The sequence below is a fragment of the Ictalurus furcatus genome, chromosome 8, assembly GCF_023375685.1.
Source record: "Ictalurus furcatus strain D&B chromosome 8, Billie_1.0, whole genome shotgun sequence".
In the NCBI taxonomy this organism is placed as follows: domain Eukaryota; kingdom Metazoa; phylum Chordata; class Actinopteri; order Siluriformes; family Ictaluridae; genus Ictalurus; species Ictalurus furcatus.
The window spans coordinates 18,593,700-18,611,217 of NC_071262.1; the positions used below are offsets into that span (position 1 = coordinate 18,593,700).

Consider the following 17,518-nt stretch of genomic DNA (forward strand, 5'->3'; position numbering starts at 1 on the left):
CAGCACTCAGGGTAAGCCATTGAAGCCGTTTTTACGGATTCTCCGTAAAAGTCCAGTTTGCAAAGTCCAGTTCAGTAATGGATGCAAAGAAGGGAAATTTTTAGAAAATGGTCCTGTTAGAAAGATCACTAACAATCAGGAATCAAAAACACAGACTGTCCACATAATAGATTGCCTATATAAGAATTTGCACATTCCTATTAAGTCGACTTACTCAAATATATCCCCTGGGCAGACCAAGCTTGGTGGCAACCAAGCAAGCAGTATCCCTGTCATCATGCTTCATGTGCTCAGATCAGACATCTTCAAGGACCTCAAAGACTCAATCTGTATTGGAGAATGTTATTTTGCTTGCAAGTTCAGCACCAGAACTGTTGATTGAAAACATGAAAACAGTGAACTAAAGGGTGTCATTGTATGGCTCACCTCTGGTGGAGTTTGGGTCATGGCCCACAAACACAGTCCAGCTATCTAGCTCTCAAGCCATAGCATCAGAGACACCATGTGCCTCTGGAAGTATTTATGCTTCCAGCTCTAGTACACAAATTCCTGCCATGATGGATCACTGGCCGAGGGACTGCTCCAGGCCGGCAGATGGTAAAGCAATGTGATTTTCTAAATGAATGATTTTACCACTGCCAAACGAAGGGGAACTTTTAAGATGTTTCAGATGAAACCCACCATCAAGACACTCTGACCACAGCAGTCCACATTTCTTTCTTAGTTACTTGGGTCCTCACTTACACTGTGCAAGATGTCAAAATGTAGTTGAATCCTCTATTAATCCAGGTGCTTTGTTGCTTTAAATAGAAACCCCACTGTGAACTAGGACTCTCAGGAACAGCCAGTGGTTCACATATCATTGTCTTCGATAAGACAATCTCTTCAACTGCACCTGATCTTTTTCTGAAAAGTGTGAGAAAATTTTATAGCATCTTCATCTCCATCACAGTCAAAAATTAATCTTGGGTATATGATTGAGACCAGCAAACATGTGCATCATCAGCAAGTCAACTAATGCACTTTGTTCCACTGCCAAAAAAAACCACAGGGATGGAGGTGTGGCTGTTTATTCAAGTGATCTCAGGGTGTTTTTGCATAAACTCGTGCACTGATTGGTCCGTGAGAAACAGCAACATCACCTTACACAATCTACCACTATTAACCTGCAGTCTATGAATGTGGCTCCATGCTGTGCAATGATTGGTTGCTTGCATGCAACACAGATCTGTAAATGTATTCTCCTCAAGGTGACATGGGCAGACGTCACGATTGTTGGGTCGATGGAATTTAATGTGAAATAAAAGACGGACAAAAAGAAATGAAGGGATGGACTGAATGCCAGAAAAAAAAAAAAGTCTACGAGCTACGGTTACAAGCAGAACTACGTACATCGTCTGCAGCAGGGTCTGTGAAACCGTGCAGCTAGTCTTGGAGGGGAAGTTCCAGAACAATCCGGGCCCCATCTAGCAGTACAAAACAAGAACCGTTGAATTTTGCACTTTACACATAAAGAGCATTAAAATGTATATCTAAGGCATTTTTCTATTGAACTGTGAATGCAAAATGAGCATCCGGTGATATCGGTATCATTCAGGATTGAAGGAAAAAAGGTAAAGCAAAGCTGGGATGCTAAACAAGAGCAGACAAAATGGGAGCCATTACAAATGATTAACTCTGAGGTCGAATAGCTTTAGTTAATTTAAAAAAAAAAAAAGATGCAAAGCAACTTCGTAGTATGATTCTAGACACAAAAGACAAACATTTGTCTGACTTTCTGCAGTCCAGACCTAACAAGGAGGATTCAAGTCCATGAGATATATAACTGAGGCAGAAAGAAAGTTGGCAAGACAGTGTGTGTTGCATCGTTATGTAACATGGAGCAGGCACTGCATGTGAGCATTCTCAGTAGTTTGAGTCCAAGAGATCCAACAGATGGCAGATTTCTCAACAGTTTGCAGGATTATTGATGTTACCCCAGTTAATCTCAAGTCTTGTCTAATCGTTTATAAACCAATTTATGATAATGTTTCTAGTTCAAAGGCATGTTGAGAATCAGTAGAGGAGTGAGGATTTGCCAGCTGAGCCTTAGAATATAAGTGTCATTCAGTTCAGACTTAATGTGCGTATTGCAAAAAGCTTGCTGTTCATCGTCAGTATGACAAGCTTTAACGTCAGCCAAATCACACATGTGTAAACGATATATGCACATACATATGTACATGCACATTGGGAACTTTACAATACAGACTAAACTGTCCATCTATTTTGAATATATATCAATATATTGCTGTAAGGTACAATAGAGCTGTTTAGCATTCTCTGTGAATTGTGACTCAATCTTGTTGTTATACAAATGATTCCATAGGAATATAATAAAACACAGTGTTACTGATGTCAGAGAGAGTAATGTTTTATTATGGTACTCACAGGCGCTCTCACTGTAATCCATACCAAACCATTTCAAAATGTCTAGTCCTACTCTAACTGTCAGTCAAATTCAAATATCATCCAACACTGAGACAAACCATCCCTTGATGCTGTGTCTATTTCACAAATCAGAGTGCAGGGGAATACTGGGAGGGGCCAGTGGTTTCGAAACCTGATTTCCAGAAGCTCTGACCAACTTAAAACAAGCCCCAGTTTGGGTCCATACCACCAGAGGAAAGTTCCAGCTCAGCGCTGCAGTCTGGCTTCTCACCAGCTGCTCAGGCGTCAAATATTATGTGAAGTGCGGCTGGTGATTAGGTCGAGACCAGACAGCCATTGTTATCGGTTAGAACACAGCCTCCAAATATAACCCAAGCACATAGCAGAGGCCGGATGAATCCCAGAGTGCCACCTGTTAATGCTAAAGGTGTGTCCAGATTGATTTTCAGCATGGTCCCTTCTGACGTCTGACGCAGCTCTTTTGCAGGTTCATAAATCTAATGTAACGACCTTCACTCCTTCAGCCAGACGTGTAGCAAATGCACAAGAAGCTCATCGCTCACACACTGCGAGCCTGAATGTGTGCGTAGGAGTGTGCTGAGTATTTATAAAGGTCATTAAGGGGCCTTAATCTGTCATACATTCTATCTCTCTTTAAGTGTCCTCCAACACCAAGCCGTTAGCTACACACACCAACAGAAAGTCAGCACGAGCTTACAACACACACACACACTTTGAAGACTTACATATTAGCTTCACAAATATAGGATAAATTAAACAAATAAATAAAGATATAAAAATCGGAATATATCCTACCTGAAGGCTTTTGCGTCTGCTGTTTCTTCTACGGAGGAGATTTCAGAGTGTTTGGCGTCTTTGTTTTCCTGCTCCTCCTGTGAGCGAGTGTGTTTGTGAGTGTGTTTTGTTGAGATGCTGCTACCCTATGAGGGCTCTGCTTTCTGAACCTCTTTTTCTCTGTCTCTCTCCCACCCTTCCTTGCTCCCTCCCGCCCTCCACGGTAATAAACAGAGAGCACGTGTCCTCCTGGATGATGCAGCATGAGCGCACAATAAGCGAGAGAGGCAGACAGAGAGAGAGAGAGAGAAAGAGAGAGAGAACAAAGGGACTGGAGAAAAAAATTTAACTGGGAAAGAAATGGAGGGAAAATATGTGAAAAGACAAAAACAGAAAAGACAAATAAGACAAAGTCTAATAAGAACAAAGAGGAAATAACACCATAATTATGGAAGACTGTTGACTACAAGACAAAAGCAGCCCAATGGTTAATGAAACCCAACCCAGTACCAAAACTGCAAATATGCCTCTCCTAACAGTAAATAGGATTCCTTCATTCATCTTCAGTGACCTCTTTATTCTGGATCCGGATTCTAATCCAGGAACACTGGACGTGAGGCAGGAATACACCCTGGATGAGATCCCAGTCCATCACAGGGCACCATTCATCCACTCATTTACACTTAGAGTAGTCAGTTCAGCTCTTGACATGTTTTTGGCAGGTGGGAGGAAAACAGACAACCTGGAAGAAACCCACGTGGACATGGGAAGAACATCTGAACATGTGAATCTTCACACAGACAGTAAACCAAGCTCATGATCAAACCAGCTGTGAGGCAGCAATGTTATGGCATAGCAGGTATACCTGATATAATATTGTATTGGTATAAATTTGTCTATTTGTTAAAAAGATATGTTAAAAAACAAATTGAAGGGGTTCATTCTGGCATAGTGGCATCGAGTTTTACCACATTTGCCTCGCACTACCGGGGATGGCAGTTCGAATTGTGCCTCCACTCTGTGTGCGTGGAGTTTGCATGTTCTCCCTGTCCATCCCCAGTCCAAAGACAGTTTGAAAGGTGTTTTCAAATTGTCCGTAGTGTGTGAATGTGTGTGCGATTGCACTATGTGATTGGTTGGCACCCCATCCAGGGTGTCCCCTGCATTGTGCCCTAAGTTCCCTGGGATAGCCTCCAGCTTTGTCATAAGATGTAATGTTTATAGTCATCTCTCATGTTACCTGCTTGGATTTATAGTAATTATCTACAGTACTCGTGCATCCATAATTTCTAGATTTCTTCAGCAAAAATCTTATAACCTTTTACAGGTTTCTGATAGTCAAAAGTCAGTACTTACTATATTTCCTATGTATTTGTTTCGCACAAAACTCCTTTGCACTTGCACTCTTGCCAGCACTTTCCTGTTGCCCTAAAAATAATCTAAATGCAGAGTTACACTTTAGTAAATTAGCAGCATGTCATCTTGTGCTATCTCACACTATTAAACTCTTAATTCTTCCTCATTCTCATTTCTGCAGCTTGTTCTATAGTAGCCAAAAATGAACCCTCAAACTCTGCTTCTGTTTCTTATTACTGGGATCACTTTTCTGAAATATAGTATGATGCACTATGAATATAAAATGACTGAGCATTTGGCACAAAACATGTTTTAGTGAAAATATTTGCAGTTCTTGCATCACTGTCATCTCTTTTAAAGGAATGGGTTGGCAAGAAAAGAAAATAATGTACGTAATGTTCCTAAATAAACACAGAATGTAGTGGTTCAGTCAAGACATGTTTGATGTTCAACGTTTACTTTTTCATTGCATTGCATTTTTGCATTGAAGTTACAAGGCCAGTGTAGCAATCACATAATGGAAGCTTTCACCTCAAGTCTTTTTTTTAACAAAGATTATATTTATCAGTACTGTATACTGCTGTAACAGCTGGAGTAGGAGCTCTCCTGGACAAACACTAACAGATGGACAAATTACAATTAGGCTCCTCCAAAATCATAACATTTCACTTCTATACATCACAGTAAGTGTACAAAAACATATAATAGCTGGGCATACAGTACATAATCCAGAAGATACTTACTTACTTCTTACTTACTTTATTCTGTGATACTTGTTTAAGCTAAAATAATTAAGCTTTTGTATGATATTAATGTGTGTTACAGAAATAGTGGGCTGATGATAGTCCGACATTTGTGTTACAGCTGCTGCTAATAAGCATCATGATATTTTCCTGACCTTCTGTGTAGCTGGAGGCCAACCAAGCAGTCTCCTGAGGAAAGACAATGATGAATCACAGCTAATCGATGTGTCCTCATTAGATTTCCAGGACATGAGAAACTGTGTGACATTGTGTCTCACACTACAGCCTTGGACTACCATTGCACCTCAGCAGTACTCACCTCAACGCACTTCATATTCTTGTGATTTGCCTGCTAACGCTAGAACAATTACATGTAAATGCAGTTGAAGTGATATATGCTCACTGACCAATTTATTAGGAACACCTGCAAGTTCAATCCTCCAATTGTGTAGCACCATGCACAAAATGTAGATGCAGGTCAGGAACTTCAGGTAATGTTCACACCAAACATCTGAATGGCACAGTATTTTCCATAAATACCACCATCATACAGCTATGATTCCCTAAACATTCTCACCAACTGGTGCAGGTTTCAAATGACAAGGAACCCTGGCAATTATACACAGTAACATACTTCACTAGTGGTCTATTTTCTTGAGGTCTCCATAATATTGTTTTGATTCTCACTTTGACGATCATTTATGGGATGAAAGTTCAGCAGCACTAAAACCACTGTCTGAGCTCTAATTTCCATCCAACCCAAATAAATTTGATGCAAGTAGGCTTTGTACAGGATGTATGTTTATGTGTAACAGTAATGAAGGATGTGTGGTCTGACATGTTGACAGAGAAGGGGGTGATGGGAGATAAGGAAAACACAACTGGCAGTCTGAGTTATCTGGCGTTTGCGTGTCAGAGTCACTGTGTTATTTCAACGTGCTTGAGGTATTAGCTAAGTGTTAAGTAATATTAAGCAGAGCTCCCGAGTTGCAATCACCCTACCGTCAGGAGATCGAGAATTTGAATCCTGATGATGCCACAGCCATCTGTGGCTGGGAGGCAAAGGGAGTAAAATTGGTCGTGATCTCTGGGTGGGGGGATGACATACTCTCTCCCCTGTCAATTGCAGTGACACTAGCCAATCTTGGACATCTTTGAGATCATGTATATGGAAGAGGGCATTTGGCAGGGAAACCCTCAACCCCTTGGTTGGTAGCTGTTGCGTGATGAGGGAGAACTAGCAAATGGATTAGAAATTACTAAAATTGGGAGACAATAAAATATCCTGCATGGAAAAGGTGTGTGTGTGTGGGGGGGGGGGGGATCTAAGATCTTTCTACATTTGTGCTCCAACCTTGGCTAGTGGATACATAGATGGATGGATGGATGGATGGATGGATGGATCTGTATCCTGTGTTTATATGTTTCTGTAAAGCTGCTTTGAGACAATGTCCATTGTTAAAAGCCCTATACACATAAAACTGAATTTAAAAATTTAATTGAATGGATCTCAAACAAACTCTCTCCCCTTTCAATCACTGTGACACTAGCCAATCATGGACATCTGTGAGCTCATCATCTGTGATCGCAGATAATGCCTTCCTGACTGGTGATTGGGAATTAGCAGGTTGGAAAATATGGGGGGAAAAGTATGAAGCATAAGCAATGCTAGTACATACTCTATGAACTGGTTTACCCTCCAAGTTCACCTGCCTTTGCATTAGATAAGTCCTTAAATACAAAAAACCCTGGAACCTTGGCTTAGCATGGTCTGGTTAAATAATAGTGATTATACAGTAATAAAACAAGTGAAACAGAATAAAAACCATCAGATGTTCAAAAATGTTTAATGATAGTTGAAGTTAAGCTGTCACTCACTACTTTTATAGATACAAAATAGAGTTTTTCTTTAAATATAAATGGGTTAGGTTAGGGTTAGGCTTATACTTATTCTCTAGCATGAATTCAGAATATTGCATAATAGGCTTTTTTTTTCTCCCATCACCCACTCAGCAGTATTTAGAGCAAACAAATCTAATAATCAAGTGCCATTAGCACCATCAGCACCCTGCATACTGCCTCTCACACACAACCACTCCTTCACAGCACCTGTACCAGTATTAGACTCCAACTGACATGCTAAATTTACCCAACTGAGGTGGTGAGAGAGGGGTATCATGAATTTTGCTAAATAACAGAATGTTTACAGTCCAAACTTGGTTGCCTCTGCCAGGAGGTTACAAGTCAGCTATTAGATCGATCTTTCAAGATAATCACTGCAAACATACATCCAAATCAACAGAGGAATGGTTACAGAATCAATATCTTACAGTGTCTTGAAGAGTACATCCACATGCAAAAAGTTCAGTATGTAAATAATCATAAAATGGTGCAAAACAAAAGTATTTGCCTTATAGTCTGGAGAGTGTGAGATTGCATCTGCTGATGTCATAGCCATCCATGGCCAGATATGCATGATAGCATAGAGTTGCAATCAAAATGATTCAACCCTCATTGCAAATCAGGTTTATTGTCAAAATTTACAGACTTCTAGCTGTTTGCAATGAATAAATAAAGCAAAAGCAATTGAAATAGTTCAACACAATGAATGTTTCAAGTGGTTTCTCCAAATTCAACTGAAAATGCAACTTATAATAATTTCTCTAGTTTCAAGATTATTCAACCCCTTGAATAGAATCCCTCACAACAGCACAAATATGCAAAACAGGTGTTGTCTCAAGGGCTTCATTAGTTCCACCAGGTGTGCTTGAGCTGGAACACATGAAATACCTGAACTGACTAGGGACAGAGAATACATGAAATACCTGGACGGGGCAGAAAAAGGAAGCTATCAATGGCTACAACTAGATTTCTGAGAAGGCAAGTTGTGAAAAACCCTCGAGTGACTGCAAAAGACCTGCAGCAAGACTTGGTGGCAACAGGCACTGAGGTTTTAGAGATCACAGTAAGGCGGATACTAAACGCAGAAGGTTTCCATGCCAGAACTCCAAGATGTACACCACTACTGACCCAAAAGCAGAAGAAAGGTCAGCTCAAAATCATATAAATAAACCACAGAATTTTTGGGATTCTGTTCTGTGGCGCAATGAAACAAAACTGGAACTTTTCGGCACGATGGATCAGCGGTATATCTGGAGAAAGAACAATGAAGAAGGAACACTCTGTCCACAGTCAAGCATGGTGGTGACTCAGTGATGCTCTGGAGCTGCTTTGCATCCTCTGGTGTGGAAGGCAAAAAGGATTCATTGAAGTATCAGGAAATCCTTGGAGAAAACGTCATGTCGTCTGTGAGGAAGCTGAAGCTTGGGTGTCATTGGACCTCAACAGTCACCTGACTTGAACCTCATAGAAAATCTCTGGTGGGATTTGAAGAAGGTGGTTGCAGCACACAAACCCAAGAATATTACTGAACTGGAGGTCATTGCTCATGAGAAATGGGCTAAGATTCCTCAGGAACGCTGCCAGAAGCTATGCATCTCCTTTGCAGAAGGTCATAACAGCAAAACAGTGCTCTACTAAGTACTAAAGAAGTGGTTGCTATGAAGGGGTTGAATAATTTTGAAACTAGAGAAGTCATTATAAGTTGCATTTTCAGTTGAATTTGGGGAAACCACTTGAAGCATTCATTGTGTTGAACTATTTCAATTGCTTTTGTTTGATTTGTTCATTGCAAACAGCTGATATTTTGACATTAAACCTGATTTGCAAATTATTTTGATTGCAACTGTGCCTGGCCCTGCTATCTGGGTGGGAAGGATGGTGCTACTCTCTGATCTGTTAATCAGAGTGACACAAGTCAATCATGGGCATCTGTGAACTCATGTATATGAAAGAGGGCATTTGGCAGAGCAACCCTGAACCCCTTGGTTGGTAGTTGTTGTATGATGAGGGAGAAGTAGCTAATGGGTTTGGAATTACAAAAATTTGGAGACAACCTTGGCTAGTGGCAAATGAAGGCAATGGATGGATGGGTGGGTGGATGAATGCTTGGATGGATGCATGGATTGCCTTAAACAAACAGAAGAAAAGAGAGTACAAAAAGAATGACCAGAGAAGATGGAAATGAAAATGATAGAGCTGAGAGATACTATATAGAGATGGAGATAATGAAAGAGCCAGAGAAAGAGAAAATGGCAAACAGACAGAATATACGTCGAGCCTCCCACCTGACTAAAATGCTGTGTATTGTTAGCAGCATAGGAGCAGAGAGATTAACAAATGGAGGATGAGTGTGGGTGTGTTAGTGCAGAGCTGTCTAATCCTCACACCTCTTTCTCTCTCTGCCTCCAGGACTGTCTGTTCTTTTCGAAATACAGTATAGTCTTGTGTGTAACCTCTCTCTCTCTCTCTCTCTCTTTCACACACACACACACACACACACACACACAGGAGCACATACCACCTGATGCTGATTCTTCAATACCGGCAGCAAAAATCAAATAGCAACATTCACCATCAATCACCAATATTCTTCATCACACATCAATTTCCATCAAAAACACTAATTATCAAATTCATGTTGTTTAATATAATTGATTAATGAAGAATACTTGATCTGGGTTGATATATGTCCTCACTAATAACGTGTGAAAATGGTGTAGATATTAAAATGTATTTTTTTAAAAACAAACAAAAAACAAATCTGTATGATGTGCCTGGACCCTGTTTATGCCTCAGAGGTTCTGGCCAAAGCCCCTGATTTTTTCAAATCTAATAAACACCCCTATCAGAAACCAGCAATATTCCCATCACACATCAACATTCATACCAGTATACAGTATAGTCACATCCCTAGTTATAAATACTGCAGGATCTTCAAAGTCTTAGAACAGTCAGTACAGAGGCATACTGTTACGATCATACAGAGGGAAATCAGATAATCCAATCCACCACATTAGACACATTATACCCTTCTACTGCTCCAACAAAGCCTGTCTACATGAGATGCTAAATATGATATGCAACTCTTCATTTCTCTGGGGTTTGGAGGAAGGTGCCATATCAAAGCATCTAATTTAATGCCAGTGTTTCTCCTCTAGCAATATGCATAATAATCAGCTAATAATACTCATTGTCCTACATATAATACAGTGAAGTGTTTTTCCTTAAGGTTCCAGTTCTCTGGCAATCCTGCGATTTAAACTCACCACAAAACCACCTTCTGGTCACTAGTCTCTTAACTGGTAATGTTCTATCAAGACTGATATAAACCAGTCAAGAACCTGTCTGTCTAAACCGACCAGAGATTGGTGACATCATCAGAGGAGATGAGATGTAGTTTCCTAATACTTAAGAAACTTAATCTAGCTGTAATAACTCAAGGACATACTCTATGGCTTAAGCTGAGTGACAACTTTATGCGGCCCTTGTACATACTTATTAAACAGAATAAACAGCTAATATATTTTACACAATTAGTAAAATGTCTTGATTCTTGGCTATTTTAAATATTTCCCAGATTTTGTAGTCAGAGATCCCTTTAAGCAAAATATAAATTCCAAATTCCTAAATTACACATTTATTTGATGAATATTACTATATTGTGTACAATAATATTTTGTTGATTAATTACAGCCATAGAGCTTTTTATTCCTGATGATTCTACTGACAGAACACATGAGGTTGAAGTTGACATTATTTATAGGGTACTTGTTTTTGAGTTACATAAATTTGGATTAGGGCTGAACAGTGGCTTAGTGTTAGCATCATTGCCTCGCACCCCTGTGGTTGGGGGTTTGAGTCTCGCCTCTGCCCTGTGTGTGAGGAGTTTGCATGTTTCCAAAGACCAAAGACATGCATTGTAGACATCTATACTGTACTCAGCAAAAAAAGAAACATCCTCTCATTCAACTGCTTTTATTTCCAGCAAATTTCTTAACATGTGTAAATATTTCGGTTAACATAAAACATTCAACAACTGAGACATAAACTGAACAAGTTTCACAGACATTTGATGAACAGAAATGGAATAATGAGTCCCTGAACAACGGGGGGGGTCAATATTAAAAGTAACAGTCAGTATCTGGTGGCCTCCAGCTGCTTTAAGTACTACAGTACATCTCATCCTCATGGACTGCACCAGATTTGTCAGTTCTTGCAGTGAGATGTTACTCCACTCTTCCACCAAGGCATTTGAAAGTTCTCCATCATGTCTGGGGGGGACACACGGTTACATGTAATTTTCCACTGCAAGGACGATCAGCTGTCCTTCCTGTCTCCCTGTAGCACTGTCTTAGGCATCTTACATTACACAAATTGCAGTTTATTGCTCTGGCCACATCTGCAGTCCTCATGCCTCCCTGCAGCAGCCCTATGGCATGTTCACGCAGGGGAGCAGGAACTCTAGGCATCTTTCTTCTGGTGTTTTTCAGAGTCAACTGTGACCTTAATTGCCTACCGCCTGTAAACTGTTAGTGTCTTAAGGACTGTTCCACAGGTGCATGTGCAATAATTGTTTATGGTTCATTGAACAAGCATGAAAAACATTGTTTAAACCCTTTCCAATAAAGATCTGTAAAGCTTATTTGGATTTCTCAAAATTATCTTTAAAATACAGTCTCCTGAAAAAAGGACGTTTCTTTTTTTGCTGAGTATACATTGGCATCTCAAATTTGTCCAAAGTGTGTGATTGAGCCCTGTGATGGGTTGTCACCCTGTCCAGTGTGTCCCCTGCATTGTACTCCAGTTAAGTTTGGATTAAACCCAAATTAAATTCAAGTGACCAGTCAAACTATAAGAAATAATTAAAATAGCTCTGATTCATTTAAACCTCCCCAACCTCTTGGCTATGATTTCCAGACCCCAGTTTGAGAAGCACTACCCTACAATCAGCATGGTTTAACAAATGACACACCAGAAGATCAAATTAATTTGTGACATAACAGAAAAACTGGGACACTGAACAGTCATCACTTTGATTGGTCATTTCTTTCTGTAAAAGTCAATAAAATCTGCCTGGTCCAACAAACCGAGGCAGTTCAGACAGTCTGCAGTGATTGCATGATCAATATGCTAGAGGCTAATGTCGATAACTTCCATTACAGCTGACCTCCATTTTATGCATCTGTTTAATGCTTGTATTGTCTGATTGAGGGAGAGAGAGAGACATGGAGATTTGTTTTGCTTATTGACCCAAATGAAAATTTGGACACACACACACACACACACTTCCATTCCAGGCTTGGTAACACAGTGCAATATCTGAATGTCACCTTTAATATACAAACCTCAGATGACCCAGCCAAAAGGTCGCTATTCCCCAGATGAACACACACACACACACACACACAGTGTATATGTTACCACTGACACACAAATGTTTCAGTGTAATTTAGTGTTTAAACTGACCTTTAACGTTTCTCTCCTGCACAAGAAGAGACAATAAACACAGTGACACACTAAACACACCCTCTGCTGGCCAAACGATGCAGCTCTTTTTTCAGAGACATTTTGATACACATCTTTAACTATTCAGTGTAGGAAAGATATGCTTTATAGTAGACACAAAATCGAATATGAAATGCTTTATAGGTATTTCAGCACGATACTGCTTTTAATCAAAAATGGTTTATTTACAGAAACTGACCAAAATGGAGGCCATGCCTTTTACTTAAAGGAAAACTCCACCCTGAGACAAATTAAATGTTTTTATATTGAAATACTTGGGATGTGTTTAATAAATCTGGTGCTAATTTGTTTGGTGGTGGTGTATTTTTGTTAGTCTCATAAGAAGTTAATGGTTGTTCTCTGCGCTGATATCACAAAGTAAGATTGTTAGCACAGTTACAATCAGACCTTCCAGGATTTCGTGATTTTCATTTTGCAGAAATAAACATAAAATCAAGCAAACTCCACAATATTTGGAGGAGCTTGCAAATTTTCACTATTACTGCTAATTATTTTGTCACGACACATCTTGGCCATCGCATCTCTTCGATTTTTGTGTGCTGAACATGAGTACAGTTAAAGGTCTCATTTACCAACAATCGTCACTGCGAAAGACAAAACAATTTCATGCAATTACAATTTCACCAAGTCAAGTAATATTCTGTGGAAACATAAAAAGAACAAAAATTTTTGAAAAAAGCTGCAGCAAAATCAAGCATTTTTGGCTGCAACAATCACAAAAAGCTCTCCGAAATCCTGTACAGACTGGACAATGGTGTTTAATAAAAGACAAACATTGCACAATATACACAATAAGTGACCCATCCTTACAAAACAGTAAAGGCTTACCTTTATTAAAAGTAATTTAAACTTCACAAGTACAATAAAGACAAAGTTCCCTCTAACACAGAACACTCATTCTATTTCACTCTCTATCTCACACACACAAATCTTGCTCTCTCTGATCAGTCTCTGTTCCAGGCTGCTCAGCCTGTCCATCCCTTCTGGCTCTCTCTCTCTCTCTCACACACACACTCGCTCTGATCTGTGCTTGGCTGCTCATGACTGCAGCTCAGTGATCTTCCTCTTGCGGTAGTTAGTGACGAGGCTGGAGGCGGTGAGCTGTGACGCTCTGCCTCTCTCCCACAGCTGGAAGGCATTAAGGCCATTCTGGCCCGAGCGGAACAGCGCCCTCTCCAGGCAGTCCAGCCGCTCCACAAGCACGGACGTGTCCTCATTATAGACATTCTGGGATGAGTCCATCGTGCGGCGGAAACGGCTGATAAACGTCTGGATAAAACAGGGGGAAAAAACAGAGGTTGTGTATGAGGGGAGAACTTGTGTCTGGTGCTGTACATCCATAGTTCGGTGACTGTACTGATCTAACACACCTGCTTGAAAGCGTGTGTGCGTGCAAGCAGAATTTTTTTTTAACAAACTGTGCCGGACTTAGCATACAATGAATACATACAATGGAGCTACAGTTATTTGTCTCTTTACTAAAAGGAATAATAATAGTAATAATAAAACAAAGACATTTAATTCATATCCACTCCACTGTCCTACGCAGACAGACAGACACGCATAGTATGTTGATGGATAGAGATGAACATACAGACTGATACATAGTCAAATCGATAGACAGTTAGACAGGCTGACATGTTTAACCACCTCAAAGTAACCCTGCAATGAGACAGCAAACATACAGGGGCTTATATTAAAGTTGTGCTGTTCTGGGGCTCCTGAGTGGTGCAACAGAAAAGTGTTTACTCCAACATCCAGAGATCACAAGTCTGAATCCCGATGGTGCCAGAGCCATCCACAGCTGGGAGCCCAAGAGAGCAAAACTGGCCGTGCTCTCAGAGAGGGAGGGGTGGCATACTCTCTCCACCCTATCAATCACAGCAACACTAGCCAATCATGGGTGTCTGTGAGCTCACACGTGCAGAATGGGGCGGATAGTGCTTTCCTCCGAGTCTATTACATGAGCAGCAGTTCAAAAAGATGTGGTCGGTTGGCTTCACATGCCTCAGAGGAAGCACATGATAGCCTTCGCCCTCCCTGGTAGGTAGCTGTTGTGTGATAGGGCAGAACTACCTGATGAGTGGGAAGTGTCCATGACTAAATTAGGGAAAATCAGGGAAGAATGAAAAATTGTGGTGTTCTTTGTTGTTATGCTTTGTTGTACATATGATGTTAACATTAATGCTGCTTTTTTAATCCAGTCGTGTGCAGGGAGTAGTGCAGCAGCGGTCACGCACACATAAAGCTTAATTTCACACCTCAAGTGCATTTTTTGCTGTGAGCTGCATGCCATTAGAAAAGTGTACCTCCACCACTCCAGCTCCACCTGTGCTGAAATTATAAACATGTAAACACAAATCCAGACATGTGTAGGAGCAATCCTGTGGCAATTTTTTCCCCCTTGGTATAGTAAAAAGTTCTCAGTAGTTCTCTATGCTGTAAGTAAAACTTCTATGATCGTACAAAAACGCTATTTCTTTTACCCCACATGTGAGAAAGTTGGGGGGCACGGTGGGTTAGTGTTTAGCACATTTGCCTCACACCTACAGGGTTGGGGGTTTGACTCCTCTGCTTTGTGTGCCCCTGAGTTCTCCCTGTGCTTCAGGGGTTTCCTCCGGTTTCCTCTTCTAGTCCAAAGACATTTATTACATTTAGCAGATGTTTTTATCCAAAGCGAGTTACAAATGAGGAAATACAAGCAAAGCGATATATCAAGTGGAGAACAATACAAGTAGTGCTACCATACAAGATTTATAATTGAGTTCTAGAGACGCAAAGTGCACAGGGTTGAGGTGTAAGAGCCAGAGTAAGTTTTATTTTTTTATTTTTTTTAATAATGTGGGGGTCGGCATTTTAGGGGTTAGTTAAGTGCTCACGGAAGAGGTGGTTCTTTAGCTGTTTTCTTTTTTTTATTTATTTATTTATTTTTAAAATAGTGACAGATTCTCAAAGACATGCGTTGTAGGTTCAAAATTGTCCGTAGGGTGTGTGAATGTGTGCGTGATTGTGACTCACATCTAGAGTGTTCCCTGCCTAGTGCCATGAGTTCCGTGGGATAAGCTCCAGCCTCTCCCTCCCCCCCACCGTCCTTTTGCAGGACAAGCGGTACAGAAAATGGATGGATGTCAGAAAGCTCCCACATGTGATTCCATGCTGGTTCACTGCCAAACACTCACCTGTAGGATAGACTGAGCGATCTCTGGGTTCTCTGCATTCTCAAAGTGCAGCATTTGTGAGCCTAGGCCGTAGTAATAAGGACCCATCTTGTGAAGATCCACCACGTTGGCGTCGGCACCGAACACTGTCCTCCAACCCTCACGGTAGACTTTAGGCAGCTCCACTGAGATCACATGCCTCTTCCTCTCGTACAGCCCCTTTGCCAACCACATAGGCATCTCCATCTTAGTACCCTAGAACACACAGACCAAAAGATACGCAGGCACAGATTAGAGTTGTATCTTGCCATCTGATACAATACAGTTAGAATTTCATATTAAAAGATACGTTTAAACACCAATATGAAACCATTTAGAGCTGTTTTAAATACAATAGCTTGATTTGGGTATGGTATGGACCGTTGTAGGGGTGTTACAAAGTGTAGTGTTTCTTTCTGATTCGGCTGTAAAAGCTTGTTTATACTTATTTAAGAGTTTATTATTTACATTAACACTCGTTTATGATGTCTCCCAAACTTTGTCTTTACTTTCTTTTGGGAGGGTTAAAGTCTTCATTAGGGGTCACGCACACCACCACAACCCTCATATCGTTTACACTCAGAATTATATTAGACTGCAGAACAGTGAGACTTGGAATTTGTAGTAGCCTATAACACGCGTATAACAAACTCCAAAGTCTATTATTAACTAAACTAGCTCTTACTAATCAGATATTCCAGCTTCACCTCTGGTATATCGTGTGTTTCGCCCGCTTTCTCCAGGAATCCGAGTTTGGGGAATGCTGTGTCGGTTCTGCAGGGAAGCCGTTCGTGTGACAGCAAAATGTCGTCGAGGGAAAATAAATTCTCCTCCATTCCGACCCCCGGAGGAACAGGCATATAGGACTGCGTGTCCATTAGCTACAGTTAGATAAAAACAAACAACAGCTACACCAAAGTAAAACAACAACACACAAACAAGCAGTAATCAGACTAAACCGAAGTGTCAACGCTGAGTTTGGCGCGAGACTTCGAATTGTCAGGGGCATGCGTCGATCCACGTGCACATCGAACAGACAGACAGACAGCGCTAATCGATAACAGAGTCATCGCTTCATCTAACGAGTCACTGCAGGAGGCAAAATGGATCCGTATTAGATTTACACACACACACAGAGCAAAATAAAACGAGTACCAATTTTGTTAAATATCTTTTCTGACTTATCGAGTCAGTATAAAACATTTTAGTTTCCCAAACATTCCTTTATCAACAAAAAATAAAGGTTACAGAAAAATGTTTGTATTCCGGTAAAGAAAGCAACACATTAGGAAACAGCACCGGTAAGCCCCCCCCCCCCCCTCAAAAAAAAAAAACCACACACACACAATAGAATCCCTCATAGATTTCTATAATGGTTTTAATGGTTATAATAGGAATTATATTGGTTTTACTGGAGACTATAATGATCTCTGCGGGCAATAGATATAACATGCCTCCAATAGAAAGCAACAATTTACCAATAGAGACCAACTGGTAAACTGTTGCTTTCTATTGGTGGTATGCTATGTCTTTTGGATACCATTAAGGACCTACGTCTTTAATGTGTCG

General features: G+C 40.5%; 2 protein-coding genes across 6 annotated transcripts in view; both read right to left on the reverse strand.

The window, feature by feature from the left end:
* ndrg4 (NDRG family member 4) overlaps positions 1–3,432 on the reverse strand; it is a 39,259-nt gene extending 35,827 nt beyond the window's left edge. For 2 of the 5 annotated variants that reach the window (XM_053631267.1, XM_053631265.1), the window contains exons 1-2: positions 3,247–3,429; positions 1,393–1,466 (exon numbers count right to left, since the gene is read on the reverse strand). In XM_053631267.1, the coding sequence (XP_053487242.1) occupies positions 1,393–1,466 (74 nt within the window). In that variant the 5' untranslated portion in view covers positions 3,247–3,429. Of the gene's footprint in view, positions 1–1,392; positions 1,467–3,246 lie in introns of all 5 variants that reach the window. The other 3 variants (XM_053631266.1, XM_053631263.1, XM_053631264.1) reach the window with 2 other exon arrangements.
* Positions 3,433–13,494: 10,062 nt separating this feature from the next.
* Positions 13,495–17,235, reverse strand: gins3 (GINS complex subunit 3). The gene is made up of 3 exons (XM_053630641.1): positions 16,657–17,235; positions 15,932–16,165; positions 13,495–14,021 (listed from the first exon to the last, which is right to left on the reverse strand). The coding sequence occupies exons 1-3, from the start codon at positions 16,825–16,827 to the stop codon at positions 13,791–13,793; spliced, it is 636 nt and encodes a 211-aa protein (XP_053486616.1). The 5' UTR covers positions 16,828–17,235; the 3' UTR covers positions 13,495–13,790.
* Between the last annotated feature and the right edge of the window lie 283 nt (positions 17,236–17,518).

What these genes read in the sequence shown, in the direction of transcription:
- gins3 (XM_053630641.1), bottom strand. Translation starts at nt 16,827, where the DNA reads ATGGACACGCAGTCCTATATGCCTGTTCCTCCGGGGGTCGGAATGGAG. An exon ending in AAACACACGATATACCAGAG is followed by an intron (nt 16,166 to 16,656) that starts GTGAAGCTGGAA and finishes TGTGTGTTCTAG; the next exon opens with GGTACTAAGATGGAGATGCC. An exon ending in TCGCTCAGTCTATCCTACAG is followed by an intron (nt 14,022 to 15,931) that starts GTGAGTGTTTGG and finishes TGTTTTATCCAG; the next exon opens with ACGTTTATCAGCCGTTTCCG.